We start from the raw sequence: 22102 nt of genomic DNA, 5'->3' as shown, positions 1-22102 counted from the left end.
AGTTCTTTCTTTTTGCAGTGCCCTCCTCAGTGTTGGCTTTATATAGGTCCTCACTGTACTCTACTCTTAGCCTCCACTCAGATCTACAATTTAGCTCTATCAGTCAACAAAAACAGTAGAAAAGGAATTTATTGAAAGAATATTGGGTAGGTCACAGAATCGCCAAGATGGCTGGAGAGCCAAGGCATCCACAGTCATATCCAGAATCATATCATGTCTGGTAACAGCATTCCTTCTACTCTTGTTAAATATTAGACACCACAGCTCTCATAACTGCCACACAGACACTAGTCTATTGCACACTCTCTGATGTCATCAAAAAAATTCTTTGCTGTTCCTGCTTCTTTGCACCCTAAACCCCAGTTCAGTCTAGGATGGCTACAACTGAGTTTCCAAGCCCAGGTCACAAGCCTAGGCTTTAGCCATAATGGAGGCTGAGAAAGTGAGTGGTCGGCTTTTTCAGTTTCTGTAGACTTACAGTGAAACGTGAGATGCATGAGATGGTCAGCAGCCCCCCACCAAAGAAAAAAGATCAAATGTCCGCTATAAATTCCTACTCACTCAGACTTTGAACTAGGCACATTACTTACATGAATTTTAATTCTCACAGCAACCCTGTAAGGTGGGTATTATCCCTATTTTGGAGAAAACCAAAGCTAAGAAGTAAATTTACCCATTGAGGTGAGATTTGAACTCAGGTCTGTCCAACTCCAATACTTTCCCATTATTTCTGTCATGTTTTACCAAATATATTAATCCAATTAGACAACCACAGAATATTGTATTTTTCTGCTTCTGTGCTGTGATAAGGGCCTTTATGACATGGGGCTTCAAAACAACCATGATGATAATTCTTCCAACCCCACTTCCATGTGTATAGATTGATGGATGATTGATTGATTGATAGATATTTAAGGCCATCTTAAAATGGAAATGGAGTGAAATACTTTAAGGTTTTTCTCATTTCATTTTTCCTCTGTTTCAGTTATTTATAAATGAATATGATACAATTCCATTTGAAGCTATCTCTTACCTGACTGGAGAGTGTAACTATGGAGGAAGAGTGACAGATGATTGGGACAGACGTCTCCTCTTAACCATGCTGGCTGACTTTTATAACCCTCACATAATTGAAAACTCTCATTATAAGTTTTCTCCCAGTGGAAACTATTTTGCACCTCCCAAAGGCACTTATAATGAGTACATTGAATTCATTAAGGTAACTGATATCACTGAAAATAGGGTTAGATTCAAGTGTGATTTTTCTAAAAAACAAATAGTGAAGTAGTCCCCCATAATGTATAGGATTAGACAAGTACTATGGTTCAATCAGCTTTCAATATATTTTGTTTCTAGTAGTTACTGAAAACTGGAAAAGTTTGGTTCCTTTGTTGTTTGATGTTTAGTTGATTTTTAACCTTTTTGGTCTGCACATGTCTACCTTATGAATTAACGTATCCAGTGAAAATGTGATGCTTGTTGAATCTATTTTCTGGTAGAAACTTCCATTTACTCAACACCCTGAGATATTTGGATTACATGAAAATGTTGATATCTCCAAAGATCTTCAACAAACGAAAATCCTCTTGGAGTCCTTGCTCCTCACCCAAGGAGGCTCCAAACAGACAGGATCCTCAGGAAGTGCTGACCAGATTCTACTAGAAATGACCAAAGATATTCTCAACAAGGTAATGTTTAGCTTAAGATATGTTACTTGTAATATAACATAAATCAAAATGGCACTGAAATGTCAATCTGAAAACTCCATTTAGCGGCATTATGACCTTGAGTGAGATACTTTGCCTTTCTGAACATTAGTTTTCAAATCTGTAAAGTGGTGATAATAGTATCAACTGTATAAGGTTCTTGTGAACATTAAGGAGATCATTAAATTAAAGTGCTTTGCATAATGCCTGGCAAATAGTAAGTTCTTAGTAACTACGGTTGTGGATAAGCTACTGAATATATGATTTATTATCATTTCTAAATAAAGATGGTGGGCCTACTTTTTTTAAATGGAGGAAATGGTCTGAACTTGCTGGTTCAAGGAGGGAATGGTTTTTAATCTATACCTTCAGAAGTGAGGAGGCACAGGGAAATAAGATCAGCACTAAATTAACAGCTACAGCCTTTTTTTCCCCATACTACAGCCCAATGTACTTAGCCCTCTTGGTAAAGTGGAATGATACTCTCTTTTCTCACTTTTTTCTGTGTCTTAAATTCAATAAAGAACTACTAAGAGGACTTTATGGTCCTAAGCACAGATCTTCACAACTCCCCTCCAGGATAAATACTATAATTATCCCCATATTTCAGTGTCAGGCACTCTGACAGAGCAGAACCTGACCCCTAACCCCTCTGCCTTGAAAATCCACGGATGGCACCTACTCTACTCTCACAGTTGGTACCCTTGCCTTACACCAGTCCTTAAGTAGAGCCTCCTCACCTTAAGTCTGGCTGTGGCCACTGGAGAGGAGAAGGGAGCAACACTGCCTGCTACCCCTGGGTAAAATCAAACTAGCCTCCTCCAACCTCCACCCCTGGACTGCTGCTTCTGCCATTTGCCTCTTCTCACCCTCAGCCCCTTCTTCTTGTGTGGTTTATCTCTTCGGGGCAAGGTTCTTGCCCTCCCAAAATGGTGGCTCTTACAAGATCCCTAGCAGGAAGTTACCTGGAAGTGGCATATAGGACTTAATTGGGGTAGAATGTTTGTGCTGAGCCAAATGTGCCTTGAGTGACACCACCTAATATGACTTAGAATTCTTTTGTACCACCAAAGGACCATGGCCTGGGGACAGTCTGGGCAGCTCAACTTTCTTAGTTTGGGAGTTCCCCCATAGGGAAATTCCTTTGCCCCTTTAAGAGTGTGAATTCCATTGTCTTGGGGCTTGATCACCAACCCCAAAGTCCCCTTTATCACTTCTCCTCAAGTGTCTCTGAGATGCCTCATTGAAATCAGACACTCAATGGCCTTCTCTTTCCCTATGCCCTGGAACCTTGCTACATTTACACATTAATTATTTGATAGTGGTGTAAGCAAATCCATTTTGAGCCAGTTGATAATTTATTGGAAGTAAATAAAAAAGAGTTATGAAATGGTAAATCAGTTTTATTAATGGAAAATAAGATTCAATTTACAAAAGAAAATTACACAACTTTTCAGAAATGTATATCTTCTTCATAGTACTCTGTCCTGTAGTAAAGAGCATGGGCCTTAGTGTTAGAGATCTATGGATTTAAACAGACCACTTTTGGACTCTGTACCCTTGGGCATTTACTTAACCTCTCTGTACTTAAATGATATTGATGGCCACCTAATAGTGAATGGTAAGGATTACATGAGATAGTGTTTGGAAAGCAGTTAGCATAATACTTGGCGCATAGTAATTGCCTCATGTTAGCTATAATTGATATTATAGCTGAATGAAACTAATTATTTATTCTGAGAGTAATATGTGATCTTCAAAATCTATTCTCTTAGCTACCAAATGACTTTGACATTGAATCAGCACTACTCAAGTATCCCGTGAGATATGACGAGAGCATGAATACTGTTTTAGTACAAGAAATGGAAAGATTTAACAAGTAAGGAGCTCTATACCCAGTTATTGAGAAGGCTACCAACCAAAGTTGATAAAAAGATACACTGGTATTGAATTAAAATTTTAAGAAAAAATTATCAAAACTTGCCATTTCATTAGAGTTTTTCTCCTTTTTTAAAGTTGCATAATCTTCTGCCCCAGAAGGGAAGGTATCCTTTATAATGTAAAAATGGTGATGAAATAGAGATCTGCTTTTACTGGTTAAAAATGTTCATTAATCATAATTTCTCATCCATCCATTGCTCTTCTCCTCAGGAACTAAAGATGGAATGAGCCTTATCTTGGTCTATGTGTAAATACATCTCTTGTCATTTTTCTACCACTGACACATATACACCCCCCCCCATTTTCTTCCTGAGTCTATCTGGATTGACTAGGTACCCTAAAATAGCAAACAAATTATTTGCTTTGAATTTTTTTAATAAATGTATTTATTTATTTTTGGCTGTGTTGGGTCTTTGTTGCTGCACATGGGCTTTCCTCTAGTTGCCGCGAGCGGGGGCTACTCTTTGTTGTGGCGCGGGCCTCTCATTGTGGTGGCCTCTCTTGTTGAGGAGAACGGGCTGTAGGCGCGCAGGCTTCAGTAGTTGTGGCAAGTGGGCTCAGTAGTTGTGGCACATGGGCTCAGTAGTTGTGGCTCGAGGGCCCTAGAGCGCAGGCTCACTAGTTGCGGTGCATGGGCTTAGTTGCTCCGCGGCATGTGAGATCTTCCCAGACCAGGGCTTGAACCCGTGGCCCCTGCATTGGCAGGCGGATTCTTAACCACTGTACCACCAGGGAAGCCCCTGCTTTGAATTTTCAAATTGAATTTTCTACAGTTCAATACTGGCTTAAGGAATGGCGAATTGTTTTGGTTATGAATTTTCTAGTGTTTCCAAGTTTGTTTCAGTTTCCAGACTTTTTGAAATTTTAAAATAAAGCATATTAAAACACTATGATGCCTTAATTAATTTAGTAATTCTTATACAAAGACCATATGTATTTACATATCATAACATACTATCTCTCAGTTGCTTAGGCTTCTAGGCTAAAACCCTCACTTCAGGTATATTTATGGTGTCCTTAGCAGTTTGGGCCTAAGTGGGAAACAAAGTACTTGCAAGGGTATAAATGAATATACACTGTATGTTTTAATTCAGTGTTTCCAAAGTTTCAGCCATTGTATCGTACCTTTATAACTTTCTTCATATTTGCATGTCACCTATAACATTATTTACCTGATATTTTTCCTTAAATCATTCTCTGTTTAAATTTGCCTGGTCTTAAGCAATAATACCTTGAAAGCAGAAATTTTGATATGCAAGTTATATTATTTTCTATATTTAAAAATACATATGTAATAAATAAAATGAAAAATGTTCATCCAAGTATCACCTAAAATTACTTTATATTATCAAGTGGGAGGTGACCACACTTTGGGAATACACTCCCATAAAGCTGTGAATGGTATCCTGCTATTTCTTCTTCTAGAAAGACTGTATGTTGGTATTTACTATCATATATATGTTGATGACACAATTTCTTTCCTTGCAGTTTAATTAAAACAATACGCAACACTCTACAGGACCTTGAAAAAGCTATTAAGGGTGTGGTTGTCATGGATTCTGCTTTGGAGGCACTCTCTGGCAGTCTACTTGTTGGAAAGGTTCCAGAAATATGGGCCCAACGATCATACCCAAGTCTTAAACCCCTAGGAAGTTACATCACAGACTTTCTAGCCCGGCTGAACTTTTTACAGGTTAAAAATTATATATAATATATATATTATAATGTATATATTATTTCATTTTTTTGGTTGACTGAAGAGATACTAGAAATTGGCTGTGGTCACTTGAATGTCTCTGAGTTAGATGAAATGGATTAGTAGTTTCATGGTAATCTAACCAAACTTTTAGAATATTGAAAATTACACAGATTTCAAAGTACTAAGTAGAAAATTAAAATTTTATTTTACTCAAACCCAAGTAATATGTGACATTTATATTTTTGAAGATTCACAACTTGGTCTTGTGATTTTCCTACTGATGGTAAATCACAAAAAGAGCCTGAGGCTTGGATTTATCAATAATTGGCCATTATCTAGAAATCAGTGCTTCTTATCTCTTATCTCATAAAACCAGGGAAAAGATGGGTGCTTTGAAATCTCCGAACCCTTCACCCTGCAATCTCACACATAAAGGATGTGTAAGGCAGCACACTCATTTTCCTCCCCAACTCCTCCGCTTGCCCCCATCCTATGGTTGATGCTTATGTGAGGATAGTGGATGGGGAGAGCCCCCAAAATACATTTTGGAAATTCACATAGGTATGTGACCTCTCAGTGTTCAGTTGCCCTTTTATTATACAAACGCTTTATTTGTTTCACTATAGAAGCTAATAATAAAATAACCCTACTTGTGAAGATGTGGAGAGATAGGCTTTCTCATACATTGCTTTTTAATTTTTGCCAATCTGATAGGTCAACCATATCTTTGTTTCAGTTTGAGTTTCTTTGATTATTAGTGAGTCTGTGCTTCTTTTGGTATGTGTGTTTGCTGTTTGTGTTCTCTCCTGTGAATTGCCTGTTCATCTCCTAGGCTGATTTTTCATGGGACTATTTTTGTTTGTTTTTATTTTTTTGTAAAATTTTTAAAGGTTACTTTCCATTTACAGTTATTACATGAGCCTATCTTACACCCAGTAGTTTGTGCTTCCCACTCCTCCACCCCTACATTGCACTCCCACACTGGTAACCACTAGTTTGTTCTCTATATCTGTGAGTCTGCTTCTTTTTCCTGTATATACTAGTTTGTTGTATTTTTTAGATTCCACATATAAGTGACATCATAAAGTATTTGTCTTTCTCTGTCTGACTTATTTCACTTAGCATAATGCCCTCCAAGTCCACCCATGTTTCTTCAAATGGCAAAATTTCATTCTTTTTAATGGCCAAGTTGTATTCCATTATATATATATACCACATCTACTTTATCCATTCATCTGTTGATGGACTCTTAGGCTGCCTCCGTATATTACAATTGTAAATAATGCTACTATGAACATTGGGGTGCATGTATCTTTTCAAATTAGTGTTGTTTTTTTCACGATATATATCTGAGACTGGAATTGCTGGGTAATATGTTAGTTCTATTTTTAGTTATTTGAGAAACCTTCATATTCCACAGTGCCTGCAACAAGTTACATTCCCATCAACAGTGTACAAAGGTTCTTTTTTGTCCACATCCTTGACAGCATTTGTTTTTTGTGTTCATTTTGATGATAGCCATTCTGACAGGTGCAGGGCGATATCTCATTGTGTGTGTGTGTGTGTTTTTTAACATCTTTATTTGAGTATAATTGCTTTACAATCGTGTGTTAGTTTCTGCTTTATAACAAAGTGAATCAGCTATACATATACATACATCCCCATATCTCCTCCCTCTTGCGTCTCCCTCCCACCCTCCCTATCCCACCCCTCTAGATGGTCATAAAGCACCGAGCTGATCTCCCTGTGCTCTACGGCTGCTTCCCACTAGCTATCTATTTTACATTTGGTAGTGTATATATCTCATTGTGGTTTTGATTTGCATTTCCATGATGATTAGCAATGTTGAGCATCTTTTCATGTGCCTGTTGGCCATCTGCATTTCCTCTTTGGAAAAATGTCTGTTCAGTTCTTCCGCCCATTTTTTTTTTTTTCCTTCAGTTTTTTTTTTTTTTTAAACATCTTTATTGAAGTATAATTGCCTTACAATGGTGTGTTAGCTTCTGCTTTATAACAAAGTGAATCAGTTATACATATACAATATGTTCCCATTTCTCTTCCCTCTTGCATCTCCCTCCCTCCCACCCTCCCCATCCCACCCCTCTAGGTGGTCACAAAGCACCGAGCTGATCTCCCTGTGCTATGCGGCTGCTTCCCACTAGCTATTTTACATTTGGTAGTGTATATATGTCCATGACACTCTCTTACCCTGTCACATCTCACCCCACCCCCTCCCCATATCCTCAAGTCCATTCTCTAGTAGGTCTGTGTCTTTATTCCCGTCTTGCCACTAGGTTCTTCATGGCCTTTTTTTTTTTTTTTTCCTTAGATTCCGTATATATGTGTTAGCATACTGTATTTGTTTTTCTCTTTCTGACTTACTTCACTCCGTATGACAGACTCTAACTCCATCCACCTCATTACAAATACCTCCATTTCATTTCTTTTTATGGCTGAGTAATATTCCATTGTATATATGTGCCACATCTTCTTTATCCATTCATCTGTCGATGGACATTTAGGTTGCTTCCATGTCCTGGCTATTGTAAATAGAGCTGCAATGAACATTTTGGTACATGACTCTTTTTGACCTATGGTTTTCTCAGGGTATATGCCCAGTAGTGGGATTGCTGGGTCGTATGGTAGTTCTATTTGTAGTTTTTTAAGGAACCTCCATACTGTTCTCCATAGTGGCTGTATCAATTTACATTCCCACCAACAGTGCAAGAGTGTTCCCTTTCCTCCACACCCTCTCCAGCATTTATTGTTTCTAGATTTTTTGATGATGGCCATTCTGACCGGTGTGAGATGATATCTCATTGTAGTTTTGATTTGCATTTCTCTAATGATTAATGATGTTGAGCATTCTTTCGTGTGTCTGTAGGCCATCTGTATATCTTCTTTGGAGAAATGTCTATTTAGGTCTTCTGCCCATTTTTGGATTTGGTTGTTCGTTTTTTTGTTATTGAGCTGCATGAGCTGCTTGTAAATCTTGGAGATTAATCCTTTGTCATTGCTTCATTTGCAAATATTTTCTCCCATTCTGATGGTTGTCTTTTGGTCTTGTTTATGGTTTCCTTTGCTGTGCAAAAGCTTTTAAGTTTCATTAGGTCCCATTTGTTTATTTGTGTTCTTATTTCCATTTCTCTGGGAGCTGGGTCAAAAAGAATCTTGCTGTGATGTATGTCATAGAGTGTTCTGCCTATGTTTTCCTCTAAGAGTTTGATAGTGTCTGCCCTTACACTTAGGTCTTTAATCCATTTTGAGTTTATTTTGGTGCATGGTGTCAGGGAGTGTTCTAATTTCATACTTTTACATGTACCTGTCCAATTTTCCCAGCACCACTTATTGAAGAGGCTGTCTTTTCTCCACTGTATATGCTTGCCTCCTTTATCAAAGATAAGGTGACCATATGTGTGTGAGTTTATCTCTGGGCTTTCTATCCTGTTCCATTGATCTATATTTCTGTTTTTGTGCCAGTACCAAACTGTCTTGATTACTGAAGCTTTGTAATATAGTCTGAAGTCAGAGAGCCTGATTCCCCCAGCTCCATTTTTCGTTCTCAAGATTGCTTTGGCTATTCAGGGTCTTTTGTGTTTCCATACAAATTGTGAAATTTTTTGTTCTAGTTCTGTGAAAAATGCCAGTGGTAGTTTGATAGGGATTGCATTGAATCTGTAGATTGCTTTGGGTAGTAGAGTCATTTTCACAATGTTGATTCTTCCAATCCAGGAACATGGTATATCTCTCCATCTATTTGTATCATCTTTAATTTCTTTCATCAGTGTCTTATAATTTTCTGCATACAGGTCTTTTTTCTCCTTAGGTAGGTTGATTCCTAGATATTTTATTCTTTTTGTTGCAATGGTAAACGGGAGTGTTTTCTTAATTTCACTTTCAGATTTTTCGTCATTAGTGTATAGAAATGCAAGAGATTTCTGTGCATTAATTTTGTATCCTGCTACTTTACCAAATTCATTGATTAGCTCTAGGAGTTTTCTGGTAGCATCTTTAGGATTCTCTATGTATAGTATCATGTCATCTGCAAACAGTGACAGCTTTACTTCTTCTTTTCCGATTTGGATTCCTTTTATTTCTTTGTCTTCTCTGATTGCTGTGGCTAACACTTCCAAAACTATGTTGAATAATAGTGGTGAGAGTGGGCAACCTTGTCTTGTTCCTGATCTTAGTGGAAATGGTTTCAGTTTTTCACCATTGAGGACAATGTTGGCTGTGGATTTGTCATATATGGCCTTTATTATGTTGAGGAAAGTTCCCTCTATGCCTACTTTCTGCAGGGCTTTTATCATAAATGGGTGTTGAATTTTGTCGAAAGCTTTCTCTGCATTTATTGAGATGATCATATGGTTTTTCTCCTTCAATTTGTTAATATGGTGTATCACATTGATTGATTTGCGTATATTGAAGAATCCTTGCATTCCTGGGGTAAACCCCACTTGATCATGGTGTATGATCCTTCTAATGTGCTGTTGGATTCTGTTTGCTAGTATTTTGTTGAGGATTTTTGCATCTATGTTCATCAGTGATATTGGCCTGTAGTTTTCTTTCTTTGTGACATCTTTGTCTGGTTTTGGTATCAGGGTGATGGTGGCCTCGTAGAATGAGTTTGGGAGTGTTCCTCCCTCTGCAATATTTTGGAAGAGTTTGAGAAGGATAAGTGTTATCTCTTCTCTAAATGTTTGATAGAATTCGCCTGTGAAGCCATCTGGTCCTGGGCTTTTGTTTGTTGGAAGGTTTTTAATCACAGTTTCAATTTCAGTGCTTGTGATTGGTCTGTTCATATTTTCTATTTCTTCCTGGTTCAGTCTCGGCAGTTTGTGCATTTCTAAGAATCTGTCCATTTCTTCCAGGTTGTCCATTTTATTGGCGTAGAGTTGCTTGTAGTAATCTCTCATGATCTTTTGTATTTCTGCAGTGTCAGTGGTTACTTCTTTTTCATTTCTAATTCTATTGATTTGAGTCTTCTCCCTTTTTCTCTTGATGAGTCTGGCTAATGGTTTATCAATTTTGTTTATCTTCTCAAAGAACCAGCTTTTAGTTTCATTGATTTTTGCTATTGTTTCCTTCATTTCTTTTTCATTTATTTCTGACCTAATCTTTATGATTTCTTTCCTTCTGCTGGCTTTGGGGTTTTTTTGTTCTTCTTTCTCTAATTGCTTTAGGTGCACCGCCCATTTTTTAATTGGGCTGTTTGTTTTGTTTTGTTTTGTTTTTTGATGTTGAGTTGTATGAGCTATTTCTATATGTTGGATATTAATCCCTTATCGGTCATATCATTTGCAAATATTTTCTCTCATTCAGTAGGTTGTCTTTTCATTTTGTCAATGGTTTCCTTTGCTGTGCAAAAGCTTTTTTTTTTTTTTTAATTTATTTATCTGTTTATTTATTTTTGGCTGCCTCAGGTCTTCGCTGCTGCATGCGGGCTTTCTTTTTAGTGGTAACGAGCAGAGGAGGCTACTCTCCGTTGCGGTGCGCAGGCCTCTCATTAAGGTGGCTTCTCTTGTTGCAGAGCACAGGCTCTAGGCGCACAGGCTTCAGTAGTTGTGGCACATGGGCTCAACAGCTGTGGCTCACGGGCTCTAGAGCAGAAGCTCAGCAGTTGTGGCACACGGGCCTAGTCACTCCGCGGCATGTGGGATCCTCCCAGACCAGGGCTTGAACCCATGTCCCCCGCATCGGCAGGCGGACTCCCAACAACTGCACCACCAGGGAAGCCCTGTGCAAAAGCTTTTAAGTTTAATTAGGTCCTATTTGTTTATTTTTGCTTTTATTCCCTTTACTTTAGGAGACAGATTCAGAAAAAATATTGCTGTGATTTATGTGAAAAAGTGTTCTGCCTATGTTTTCCTCTAGGATTTTTATACTGTCTGCTCTTACATTTAGGTTTTTAATGTATTTTGAGTTTATTTTTTATATGATGTTAGAGAATGTTCTAATTTCATTCTTTTACATGTAGCTGTCCAGTTTTCCTGGCACCACTTATTGAAGAGCCTGTCTTTTCTCCATTGTATATTCTTGCCTCTTTTGGCATAGATTAATTGACCATAAGTGTATGGGTTTATTTCTGGGGTCTCTATCCTGTTCCATTGATCTATGTGTTTGTTTTTGTGCCTGTACCATACTGTTTTGATTACTGTAGCTTTGTAGCATAGTCTGAAGTCAGGGCTCTTGATTCCTCCAGCTCTGTTCTTCTTTCTCAAGATTGTTTTGGCTCTTCAGGGTCTTTTGTGTTCCATATAAATTTTAAAATTATTTGTTCTTGTTCTGTGAAAAATGCCATTGGTATTTTGATAGGGATTGCATTGAATCTGTAGATTACTTTGGGTAGTATGGTCATTTTAACAATATTAATTCTTCCAATCCAAGAACATGGTCTATCTTTCCATCTGTTTGTGTCATCTTCAATTTCTTTCATTAGTGTCCTAAAGTTTTCAAAGTACAGGTCTTTTGCCTTGTTAGGTAGGTTTATTGCTAGCTTTCTTGTCCTTTTTGATGTGATGGTAAATAGGATTGTTTCCTTAATTTCTCTTTTTGATACTTTGTTGTTAATGTATAGAAATGCAACAGATTTCTGTGTATTAATTTTGTATCCTGCAACTTTACTGAGTTCATTGATGAGCTCTAGTAGTTTTTTGGTGGTGTCTTTAGGATTTTCTATATATAGTATCATGTCATCTGCAAACAGTGATAGTTTTACTTCCTCCTTTACAATTTGGATTCCTTTTATTTCTTTTTCTTCTCTGATTGCTGTGGCTAGGACTTCCAAAACTATACTGAATAAAAGTGGTGAGAGTGGGCATCCTTGTCTTGTTCCTGATCTTAGAGGAAATGCTATCAGTTTTTCACTGTTGAGTATGAGATTTGCTGTGGGTTTGTCATATATGGCCTTTATTATGTTGAGGTATGTTCCCTCTATGCCCACTTTCTGGAGAGTTTTTATCATAAATGGATCCTGAATTTTATCAAAAGCTTTTTCTCTGTCTGTTGAGATATCATATGGTTTTTATTCTTCAATTTGTTAATGTGGTGTTTCACATTGATTGATTTGCAGATATTGAAAAATCCTTGCAACCCTGGGATAAATCCCACTTGATCATTGTGTATGATCCTTTTAATGGACTTGGCTTGATAGTATTTTGTTGAGGATTTTTGCAAATATGTTCATCAGTGATATTTGCCTCTAATTTTCTTCTTTTTTTTTTGTGGTGTCTTTGTCTGGTTTTGGTATCGGGGTAATGCTGACCTCATAGAATGAGTTTGGAAGTGTTCCTTCTGCAGTTTCTTGGAATAGTTTCAGAAGGACGGGTGTTAACCCTTCTCTAAATGTTTGGTAGAATTTCCCTGTGAAGTCATCTGGTTCTGGACTTTTGTTTGTTGGAAGTTTTTAAATTACTGATTCAATTTCATTACTGGTAACTGGTCTGTTCATATTTTCTATTTCTTCCTGGCTCAGTCTTGGAAGATTGTACCTTTCTAAGAATTTGTCCATTTCTTCTAAGTTGTCCATTTTATTGGCATATAATTGCTCGTAGTAGTCTCTTACAATCCCTTTGTATTTCTGTGGAATCAGTTGTACCTTCTCCTTTTTCATTTCTGATTTTATTGATTTGGGCCCACTCCCTTTTTTCCTTGATGAGTCTGGCTAAAGGTTTATCTTTTAAAAAAACCAGCTTTTAATTTCATTGATTTTTTCTATTTTATTTTTTTTTTAGTCTCTATTTCATTTATTTCTGCTCTGACCTTTGTGATTTCTTTTCTTCTATTAACTCTGGGTTTTGTTTGTTCTTCTTTCTCTAGTTCCTTTAGGTGTAAGGTTAGGTTGTTTATTTGAGATTTTTCTTATTTCCTGAGGTAAGCTTGTATCTCTATAAACTTCCCTCTTAGAACTCCTTTTGCTGCATCCCATAAGTTTTGGATTGTTGTGTTTTCATTTTCATCTGTCTCTAGGTGTTTTTTTATTTCCTCTTTGATTTGAATTGCCTCTTCATCTCCTAGGCCCATATTTCTTTGAAAAATTTTTTAAAAATTAATTTATAGGATCTTTTTATGTAGATTATACACTTAACAAAAGAATCAGAATATAAGGGTTTTTTTTTACATTTTTAAAAAATTTTTATTTATTTTTTGGCTGCATTGGGTCTTCATTGCTGTGTGCGGGCTTTCTCTAGTTGGGCGAACAGGGGCTACTCTTCGTTGTGGTGCGCAGGCTTCTTGTTGCAGTGGCTTCTCTTGTTGCAGAGCATAGCCTCTAGGCATGCAGGCTTCAGTAGTTGCAGCACAGGGGCTCAGTATTTGTGGCTCACGGGCTCTAGAGAGCGGGCTCAGTAGTTGTGGTGCACGGGCTTGGTTGCTTCATGGCATGTGGGATCTTCCCAGACCAGGGATTGAACCCATGTCCCCTGCATTGGCAGGTGGATTCTTAACCACTACACCACCAGGGAAGTCCCTATAATACGGATTTTAAGTGTTTAGGCTCTAGAAGAGTTGCCACTTACTAGCCTCAGTTTCCTCATCCATAAAATGGGCACTTTTATTTCATATGGTAACAGTTATAGGCATTCAGTAAATGTGAACTATTCTTTCATAAAATCCAGAAATTGTTTAATTTTTCCAAATGCTGTTTTAGCACTTACTGCTGATTATGTGATTTTTCTTCTTTTTTAGCTTATTATTGCATTGAATTATATCACTAGATTTCCAAGTGTGAAACCATCCTTGTGTTCCTAGAAAATCCTTCTTGATCAGTGGTTCTTTATTCTTTTAATGCTTTAATCTATTCCCTTTGGATATTTTTAGAGCTTTTGATATACACTATGTAATCACCCTACGTAAAAATTAGGCAATTGTAGGCCTATCAATAGTGAATGTGAGTGCCTGTTTTTCAGTAATTAGTGTTCTCCTTTTTAATCTTTTCTAATTTAATAGGTGAGAGTATGTGCACCTGGGTGATTTCTAACCAACATGTCTATGACATGTGTTTGACTTCTTCCTGTATATACCAGCCTCTTTCTGTCCCTTATCAAAAGCATCTGACATATAGTTAATTCCATCCTCCCCTTGACATAATCTTGCTTTTTTTCATTTCCTAAACTTTTCTGAAATTTTAATCGGAACTGCTTACATTTCTCGTATACTGCTTTGTTCCTGAAGGGCTTTGAAGAGTCTTTAGCTTGGTCCCCTAGAGGGGTCCTGGCATGGTGCCAGCTGGAATAATATCCAGGACAAATTTCCTTTGTTGTTATTGTTAATATAAAGTTCATATCAAACTCTCTACTTTCCAAATTTGGCTTTCCCCTTGGAATCATTCTGTTTGAATGAGAAAGGAAAATCTCACTCATTATTGGGCATGTTTATCATCCTTCACCACAAATCTTCCCCTGAATGGATCTTCCCCATTGTTTTCTTACCCTACAGAAGCTGTACAGTTTTCCCATCATCTTTCTCTCTCCTGGACTCTTGACTTTACCTCCCAATGATTCTTAGAGTTAACAAATTAAACAAATTGAGTCATGTGGAGTTTTTTCTTCTTTTCTCATTTCTCTCTCACTGTTCACCCTACTTACCTTCCCTTCCTCCTGCCTGTGCCTTTTTTTTTTTTTTTAAGCTTTTTGCACACTGGCTGGAATCTCAGATTAAATCTGGGATCCGACACTTAGTATATGTGTGACTTTGAGCAAGATACTCATCTTTCTACACCCCAGTTTCCTCATCAGTAAAATGGGAGGAATAATTCCTAACTCACTGAATTATTTCGTGGACTAAATGAGGTGATGCATGTAAATTACTTAGTGCCTACACGGTATGCACTAAGCACTCAGTAAATGGTAGCTAATTCAGAGATTGTATGTAAGTAGCTGACCCAGACACTCATGACATTCTTGGCTAAATGAAGCCCTGGAGTGAGCAAGGGAATGTTCTATACACTTGCCTTCTGGGTTCTTATAGCTTTCTTGTGCATGGTACTAGTTCTGCCTGGTTTGTACCCTTGTCAAGCTCCATCTCTTTCTCTTCTTCTTCTTGATCTGACAGCTTGTACTGTTGCAACGTCTCCAGCAGTGGTTTGTTCTCTTCTTCCCAGGGAGCAAAGCTGGCTTCTTCCCATAATGTGCTGCTCACTCAGAGACAAAGTTCGTTTTATTAATTCATGTGTTCATTCAAATGTGAATTGAGACCCACTTTGTCTAAAGTGCTTTGTTGCTGGATAAAGTTGCCAGGTTACCTTCAAGTTGCCAATAGCCTACAGGAAGATAATCTATGTATCTAAGAAAAAGCTAAGAGCAACATATAAGATGCTCTGGGAATTCAAAGAAGGGAGAGAGTTCTTTTAACTTAGGAAAGCAGAGTTTGTTTATTGGATGAGGTAGCATTTGAGCTGGTCTAAATGATGAATGGTTTTGGACACTCCAAATAAAGGAAGAGGACTTAAGAGACAGCTGTAGGATGAAAGGCACTATATCATTTAGGATTGATTCTGTTGTAAAAATTTTGACATAAGCAAAAATTAAGTTTGTTCCCTCATGTAATTGAAAAAGCCAGGAGTAAAGTGACTCCAGACAGCATTTGGCCTAGGCTGCAAATGTGGTTGCCTGATCCTGGCTTCTTGCACTTCTCTCGGCTCCAGTCTCTGTGGGTTAACTCCATTCTCAGTTAGGTTCTTGTCTGATGGTAGCAGGATAGCAACAGCAACTCTGGCCTTACATCCACAAAACTTCAAAGAGTTTAGAGTGAATCTTTTCCCCAAAAGTCCCAGCAAAAGTCTCTACATCTCTGGCTTTGATTGGGTCACATGTCCATTCCTGAATCAGTCACTATGACTGCAGGTATGATCAGCTAGGCATGAATGACATGCCCACTTCCAGAAGGTGCATTTCCACCACCAGAAGTGTTTCAATTGAAAGTGTAGGAGGGTTCATCCTCCAGAGGGATATAAGAGTTGTGTCACTTTAAGATAAGCAGAAAAAACAACAGATGTCCACCCAGTGCAGAGAAGAGACCACCAAAAGTACATTCTGATTAGAATGTAAGATGTTTAAAGGGGAACTAAAAGGGATGGATCTATAAATACAATTTGGGGCCAGGTTGTGAAGTATCTTGAATAGGAGACTAAGATGTTTTAGACTTTAATTTGGTAGGGTAGTAGTAGAGCACTGAAGAATTAAAGATGCTAAAACTTGATCCAAACCATGCATGGAGAAGTGTACTCTGGCAGCATCGTTATAGATGTACTGAGCAGAGAGAGGGAAGAAACAAGAAGAGGTACACATGATACAGAAGGAAGGCCAGGCTATTTAAACTGGAACAGGGATAGTGGTTGTGGAGGCAGGGAGTTTAAGAGGATTAAGGAACTGGAACCAACACATGTGGGCTATAGTTAGACAATGCATAAGATGTCTAAAGATGTTTGCTTTTTTTTTTTAATAAATTTATTTATTTTATTTATTTATTTTTGGCTGAGCCAGGTTTTCGTTGCTGCGTGCGGGCTTTCTCTAGTTGTGGCGAGCAGGGGCTACTCCTCATTGTGCATGAGCTCCTCATTGCGGTGGCTTGTCTTGTTGAGGAACACGGGCTCTAGGTGTTCAGGCTTCAGTAGTTGTGGCTCGCAGGCTTTAGAGCGCAGGCTCAGTAGTTGTGGCACACGGGCTTAGTTGCTCCGCAGCACGTGGGATCTTCCCGGACCAGGGCTCGAACCCATGTCCCCTGCATTGGCAGGCGGATTCTTAACCACTGCGCCACTAGGGAAGCCCCAAGATGGTTGCTTTTGAGTGGTATTTTTTTTTCTCTCTTCAGTTGAGTGGTATTAAGTAATGTAATAAACCCTCAAATAATTTACGTTTGCCTTTTTGCAGAAGATTTGAATCTTTCAAATTTTGTTTTATTCAGGTTAATGTTAAGGTTAGTTTGAATTTTCCAAGAAGAGTAACTAGAAGGGATAAAAGGTAGAAGGGCCAAGATAGGTTGTGTGTTTGGTGTCAGGAAAGAGAGTCCTGTGATGGAAAGTGTGGGCAACATACACAAAAACCAGAATCAGGAATTATATGTCAGGTGATTCTTGAGTAAGTTGAAAAATGAACATAATGCATTTTTTTTTCCTTTATAGGACTGGTATAATTCAGGAAAACCTTGTGTGTTTTGGCTCTCAGGTTTCTTTTTCACCCAAGCCTTTTTAACTGGAGCGATGCAGAATTATGCCAGAAAATATACCATCCCTATTGATTTACTAGGATATGAATTTGAGGTACAGTAAACTCCTTAAACTCCAGAGTATATCATTACATCAAAGGCATGTATTTAAGCAAGGAGGATATGGGGAATTCATATTTTTATAGCCCATTACAAACAATTCTACTTCTTTCCATTCTTTGTGTTCATGAAGAAAGTATATAATATTTGTCTTGCTATCTTTGTGAGAGAATTTTTATATATCTCAATATTCAATTCAAATAATCTAATGCTGTTTTTCTATCTTAGCAAAAAATTAATATGAGGTACAGTAAAACCATATAAAATATGTCAAAAGGAATTATATTATATATTTTTAGATTTACATTTTACTGAAAAAGTCTTACAGTTTAAGAAGCTATTATATGGAGGAGTTTCCCTGAATATGTTCTGAAGATTTAGCTACTGCTTTCTTTATGAGACAAAGTTGTCTAGGGAGGAAATCATTGCTAGTGTGTGCTTCTGCCTTCAGGTTATTTCTTCTGATACATCTGAGGGAACACCAGAAGATGGCGTTTATATCCACGGATTATATCTGGATGGAGCACGCTGGGACAGAACAAGGTCAGTAGTTTCAACTGCAAGGACCTATTCAGTTGTAGCTGAATCATAGGTGAGATAAGCTGTCTGCTACCTTTCCCCCCTGCCATCCCCCTCAACCAAAAGACTTCTTCTAGAGAATACGACAAGTAATAAATAATATCAGAATTCTTGCCATAAATCATTACTCAGGCTCGAACAGTTAATGAGTGAGTAATTTCAGGTTCTGAACAATTTTGAGTTAATATTTCAATGGTCTTACTAGTAGAAAAGTTAGTTGAAATTATTTTCCTTCTTCTGTTTTATAACAGTTACGTTCTGTTTGGTAATGTGTAGGCACACCTCAATTTCAAACAGTTTATAGTATAGTAAAGTTCCCATTTCTTTTTTTTTAGTAGTTTTTTGTTTGTTTGTTTGTTTGTTTTGTTTTATTTAATTAATTTATTTATTTATTTATTTTTGGCTGTGTTGGGTCTTCGTTTCTGTGCGAGGGCTCTCTCTAGTTGTGGCAAGCGGGGGCCACTCCTCATCACGGTGCGCAGGCCTTTCACCATCGCGGCCTCTCTCGTTGCGGAGCACAGGCTCCAGATGCGCAGGCTCAGTAGTTGTGGCTCACGGGCCCAGTTGCTCCGCGGCATGTGGGATCCTCCCAGACCAGGGCTCGAACCCGTGTCCCCTGCACTGGCAGGCAGACTCCCAACCACTGCGCCACCAGGGAAGCCCAAAGTTCCCATTTCTACTGGTGAATGGAAAACTTTTTCTTGCATTTTGATGACATAATAAGTACATATTTTAAATAAATACTGAATTTCCAGCTTAGGAAACTAAACAGTGCATATGTATGTGTATATATATATATATATATATATATATATATATACACACACACAGACATATGAGAAGGGGAAAGATTATTTCCCTTGAAGCCCTGCTCTTTAACAATCCATTACTAAGCATAATCTTCTATTTCCAGAGTCAGGGTTACACTTTGCTCTTAAGGGAGGGCTAAAGCCCGAGGCAGGGAAAGTCACTTAAGAAGGAGCATGAAGGTGGTTCTACAGAGATGGTTCTAAGACAGGGATATGAGGAGACTTAGCTGCACATAGTTCATTTGATTATTTCTCTTTTCATTTTCATCGTTCTGCTGACATTTCTCTTAACTTACGTTTCCTTATATATGTATTCATCTTTTCATCCCTTTCTCCCCTCCTCTTGCAAGCAAACAAGCAAGCAAACAAACAAACAATGTAGCATAGGGAAAATAAACCACATTTTCTAGATAGATAGATCTATGTTTGAATCCTCATGCTGGCATTTAAGAGCTGTGTTACTGTGAGAAAAGTACTCAATCTCTCTGAGCTTCCACTCTTCATCTGTGAAATAGAATTAGGAATGGGGACAAGACTATTGGGAAGGTTAAATGTGACAGCATAGTGTCTGCCTCATGGACAGTACTTTTAAAATGGCAGGAATTGATATTTGTCCACTGTTTGACACATTGCCTTTCCATATTTTTCTTCTGTTTCTCTCGATTCTTCATTGCCTCTTCCTTGGTTTTGTTTGGTTTTGTTTTTACATTTCTTTTCCTGCATATCTCTGGTCCTCTCTTGTATTAAAAGCCAATAGCTAAGTAGCAATTTCTAAGATGCTAAATTTTATTTTATTTCTAGTAAACATCTGTCAATTTCTCTTCACAGCGGATTGCTTGCCGAACAATACCCCAAACTTCTGTTTGACCTGATGCCCGTAATATGGATAAAACCAAGTAAATATATTTCTAACAGAACTTTGTAGAGTTTTAGGAAGGATAATGATAGATATTATAACTGCTTCCCCAAATAAGTCTCTGTTCAAACCTATTAGGATCTTGTTCAATTATAGTAAATACTGACTTAATGTTTACAATGGAAATATATTGTTCCCCCTTTTTGGGTTGCATTTATATTATTTTAGGAATATTATTCTGCCTCTGTTTGCTCTTATCCCATGGGATATAACGTTTCCTTTGCCCCTCCCCTACACTTCTCCTTTTTCAGTCTAGAGCTTCCCATCAATATTTTGATTCTGAAGTGCCTTTGCATACCTCTCAGAGACACAAATAGGCTTGACACAGTCTCCAGCTAGTGACTAGAGTTTTCTGGCTATAAGAAACTCCTAGGCCTAGGAGCCAACCAGGTGCCCCAAGGTACAGATGTTGCAAGCCACACGGGGTGGAGGCCAATTTTGCTCCCTTGGGAAACCTACTTGTTCCTTCCCTCCTTCTGCAATCATCATTTCCCCACCAAATCTGAACAATTGAAGCTCATTCTTTTGTTTTTTCTTTCTTCTCTATTTTTTAATTCTCAAATAACTGTAAATGAAAAATTTATAAATTACCCAATCACCACTCAACCCATTAAGCATTTTTTATTATTAAAGCAGTTCATTTATAACTATGACAAATGTGGCCTCAGTTTAGAAAGATTCCTAATATCTCATATCTGGCTTTTCAAGGATTGTGTATAGATTCTTTTTGTGAGTAGGTAAGAGTTGGTATACTTTTATTAATAATAACCTGCTGAAAACAAATAGTAACTTCAGCTTCTAATTTATGGATTTCTTGTATTAGAGCTCTAAGCAGCTGTGTTTCTCTTTCTGCATCTCCTCCATTACCTATGCTGTAATTTATTCCTTCTTCCCTAATTTCTCCTTCTCTCCCAAGTCCTCTTGAGTGTTTTCATACCTGCTAAGTGATCAGGTCTTTAAAATCAATTCCTGTCCTCCAGACCTAGAATCATGCACCATATGAAATCATTTACCTTGTTTCACAACCATAATTATATGCCAACTGTAAAAACACAACAACAATAACTTTAAAATGTTCAATATCATAATCATGATCTTAGATTTAGTACTGGTCATTTTATTACAAGATAAATAGTTGTTCTTTTAGTACCATTGGCTGTTTTCCTTTTATCAAATGAATATATTTCCTTTTTCTTCAAGCTAAAAAGTCTCAGATTGTGAAGTCGAATGCCTATGTATGTCCTCTTTACAAGACAAGTGAACGTAAAGGAACTCTTTCCACCACAGGACATTCTACTAACTTTGTCATTGCAATGTTGTTGAAAACAGACCAACCCACTCAACACTGGATCAAACGTGGGGTTGCTCTGCTTTGTCAGTTGGATGACTAAATTGGACAAATTAAGAAAACATCTGAAAGAAGTTAAAAAAATATTGCCTTCACTTATTGAAAATATATATATTATAAAACCCAAGTATCTTGGTGTAATTCTTTTCAATGATCTTTGTGAGTGGTCTTTGCATTGTTCTCCTCCCTGATGTACGAGTCTCAACTGGAGTACAGCCTTCCACGTGGACTCTCAAGATCACAGACATCTGTGGAAGAAAAACATGAAAAGAAATGTGGAAAATCTTTGAAACTTTTATTTAGTTCCTCTTTTTAGTCAGATATATATGTGAAAAACAGGTTTGGGAAGACTGGATAAAATTTAACTAATATCAGAAATTATCTGTTTCACAAGTGTTAAGTCATTTCATCAGCTTCAGTAATAATTTCCACTCACCTATGTGAAGTAATTATACACAAACATTTCAAATACATAAATAAATAAATTGTAAATAAGGAAAATGTTGAAACAATTTCAGAACGAAACCCCTTCCTTCATACTTTTAAAACGTTAGTTCCATTTCTCACAGTACCCCTGTGACAAGGAAAGGAAACGCAAAGCAGTGGATTGACATGCAAAGACAGTTAGATGACTGGAGGGAAATCCTACACACTTGAGGTGGTATCATGCTTCTTGGCATCTGCTTCATATTTAATTGGAAATGCCAAGTGGGCTCTTTGTTATTTTTAGTAGTTATTATTCTTATTATTTAGTATGCACTTATAGTATTAGTGTATATTAACAATTTTTAAACATTTCAACAAAACAAAATTATAGTCAAAATTTTATTATCTTGTTTTTAT

General features: G+C 37.5%; 2 protein-coding genes across 2 annotated transcripts in view; one reads left to right on the top strand and one right to left on the bottom strand.

Annotated features, from left to right (window-relative positions):
* The window catches only part of DNAH12 (dynein axonemal heavy chain 12), a 238341-nt gene extending 216964 nt beyond the window's left edge, over window positions 1-21377 (top strand). Inside the window, exons 67-74 of the mRNA XM_059939970.1 lie at window positions 986-1219; window positions 1500-1688; window positions 3482-3585; window positions 5136-5340; window positions 17465-17602; window positions 18059-18150; window positions 19824-19891; window positions 21112-21377. Of these exons, the coding sequence (XP_059795953.1) occupies window positions 986-1219; window positions 1500-1688; window positions 3482-3585; window positions 5136-5340; window positions 17465-17602; window positions 18059-18150; window positions 19824-19891; window positions 21112-21302 (1221 nt within the window). The 3' untranslated portion in view covers window positions 21303-21377. The remainder of the gene's footprint in view (window positions 1-985; window positions 1220-1499; window positions 1689-3481; window positions 3586-5135; window positions 5341-17464; window positions 17603-18058; window positions 18151-19823; window positions 19892-21111) is intronic.
* A 30-nt stretch (window positions 21378-21407) lies between these two features.
* APPL1 (adaptor protein, phosphotyrosine interacting with PH domain and leucine zipper 1) overlaps window positions 21408-22102 on the bottom strand; it is a 49553-nt gene continuing 48858 nt past the window's right edge. Inside the window, exon 24 of the transcript XR_009505897.1 lies at window positions 21408-21507. The gene's annotated coding sequence lies outside the window, so the exon portion shown is untranslated. The remainder of the gene's footprint in view (window positions 21508-22102) is intronic.

The sequence above is a fragment of the Balaenoptera ricei genome, chromosome 11 (assembly GCF_028023285.1).
Source record: "Balaenoptera ricei isolate mBalRic1 chromosome 11, mBalRic1.hap2, whole genome shotgun sequence".
In the NCBI taxonomy this organism is placed as follows: domain Eukaryota; kingdom Metazoa; phylum Chordata; class Mammalia; order Artiodactyla; family Balaenopteridae; genus Balaenoptera; species Balaenoptera ricei.
The sequence above is the reverse complement of the archived record's forward strand: the minus strand, read 5'-3'. Positions and strand labels throughout refer to the sequence as shown.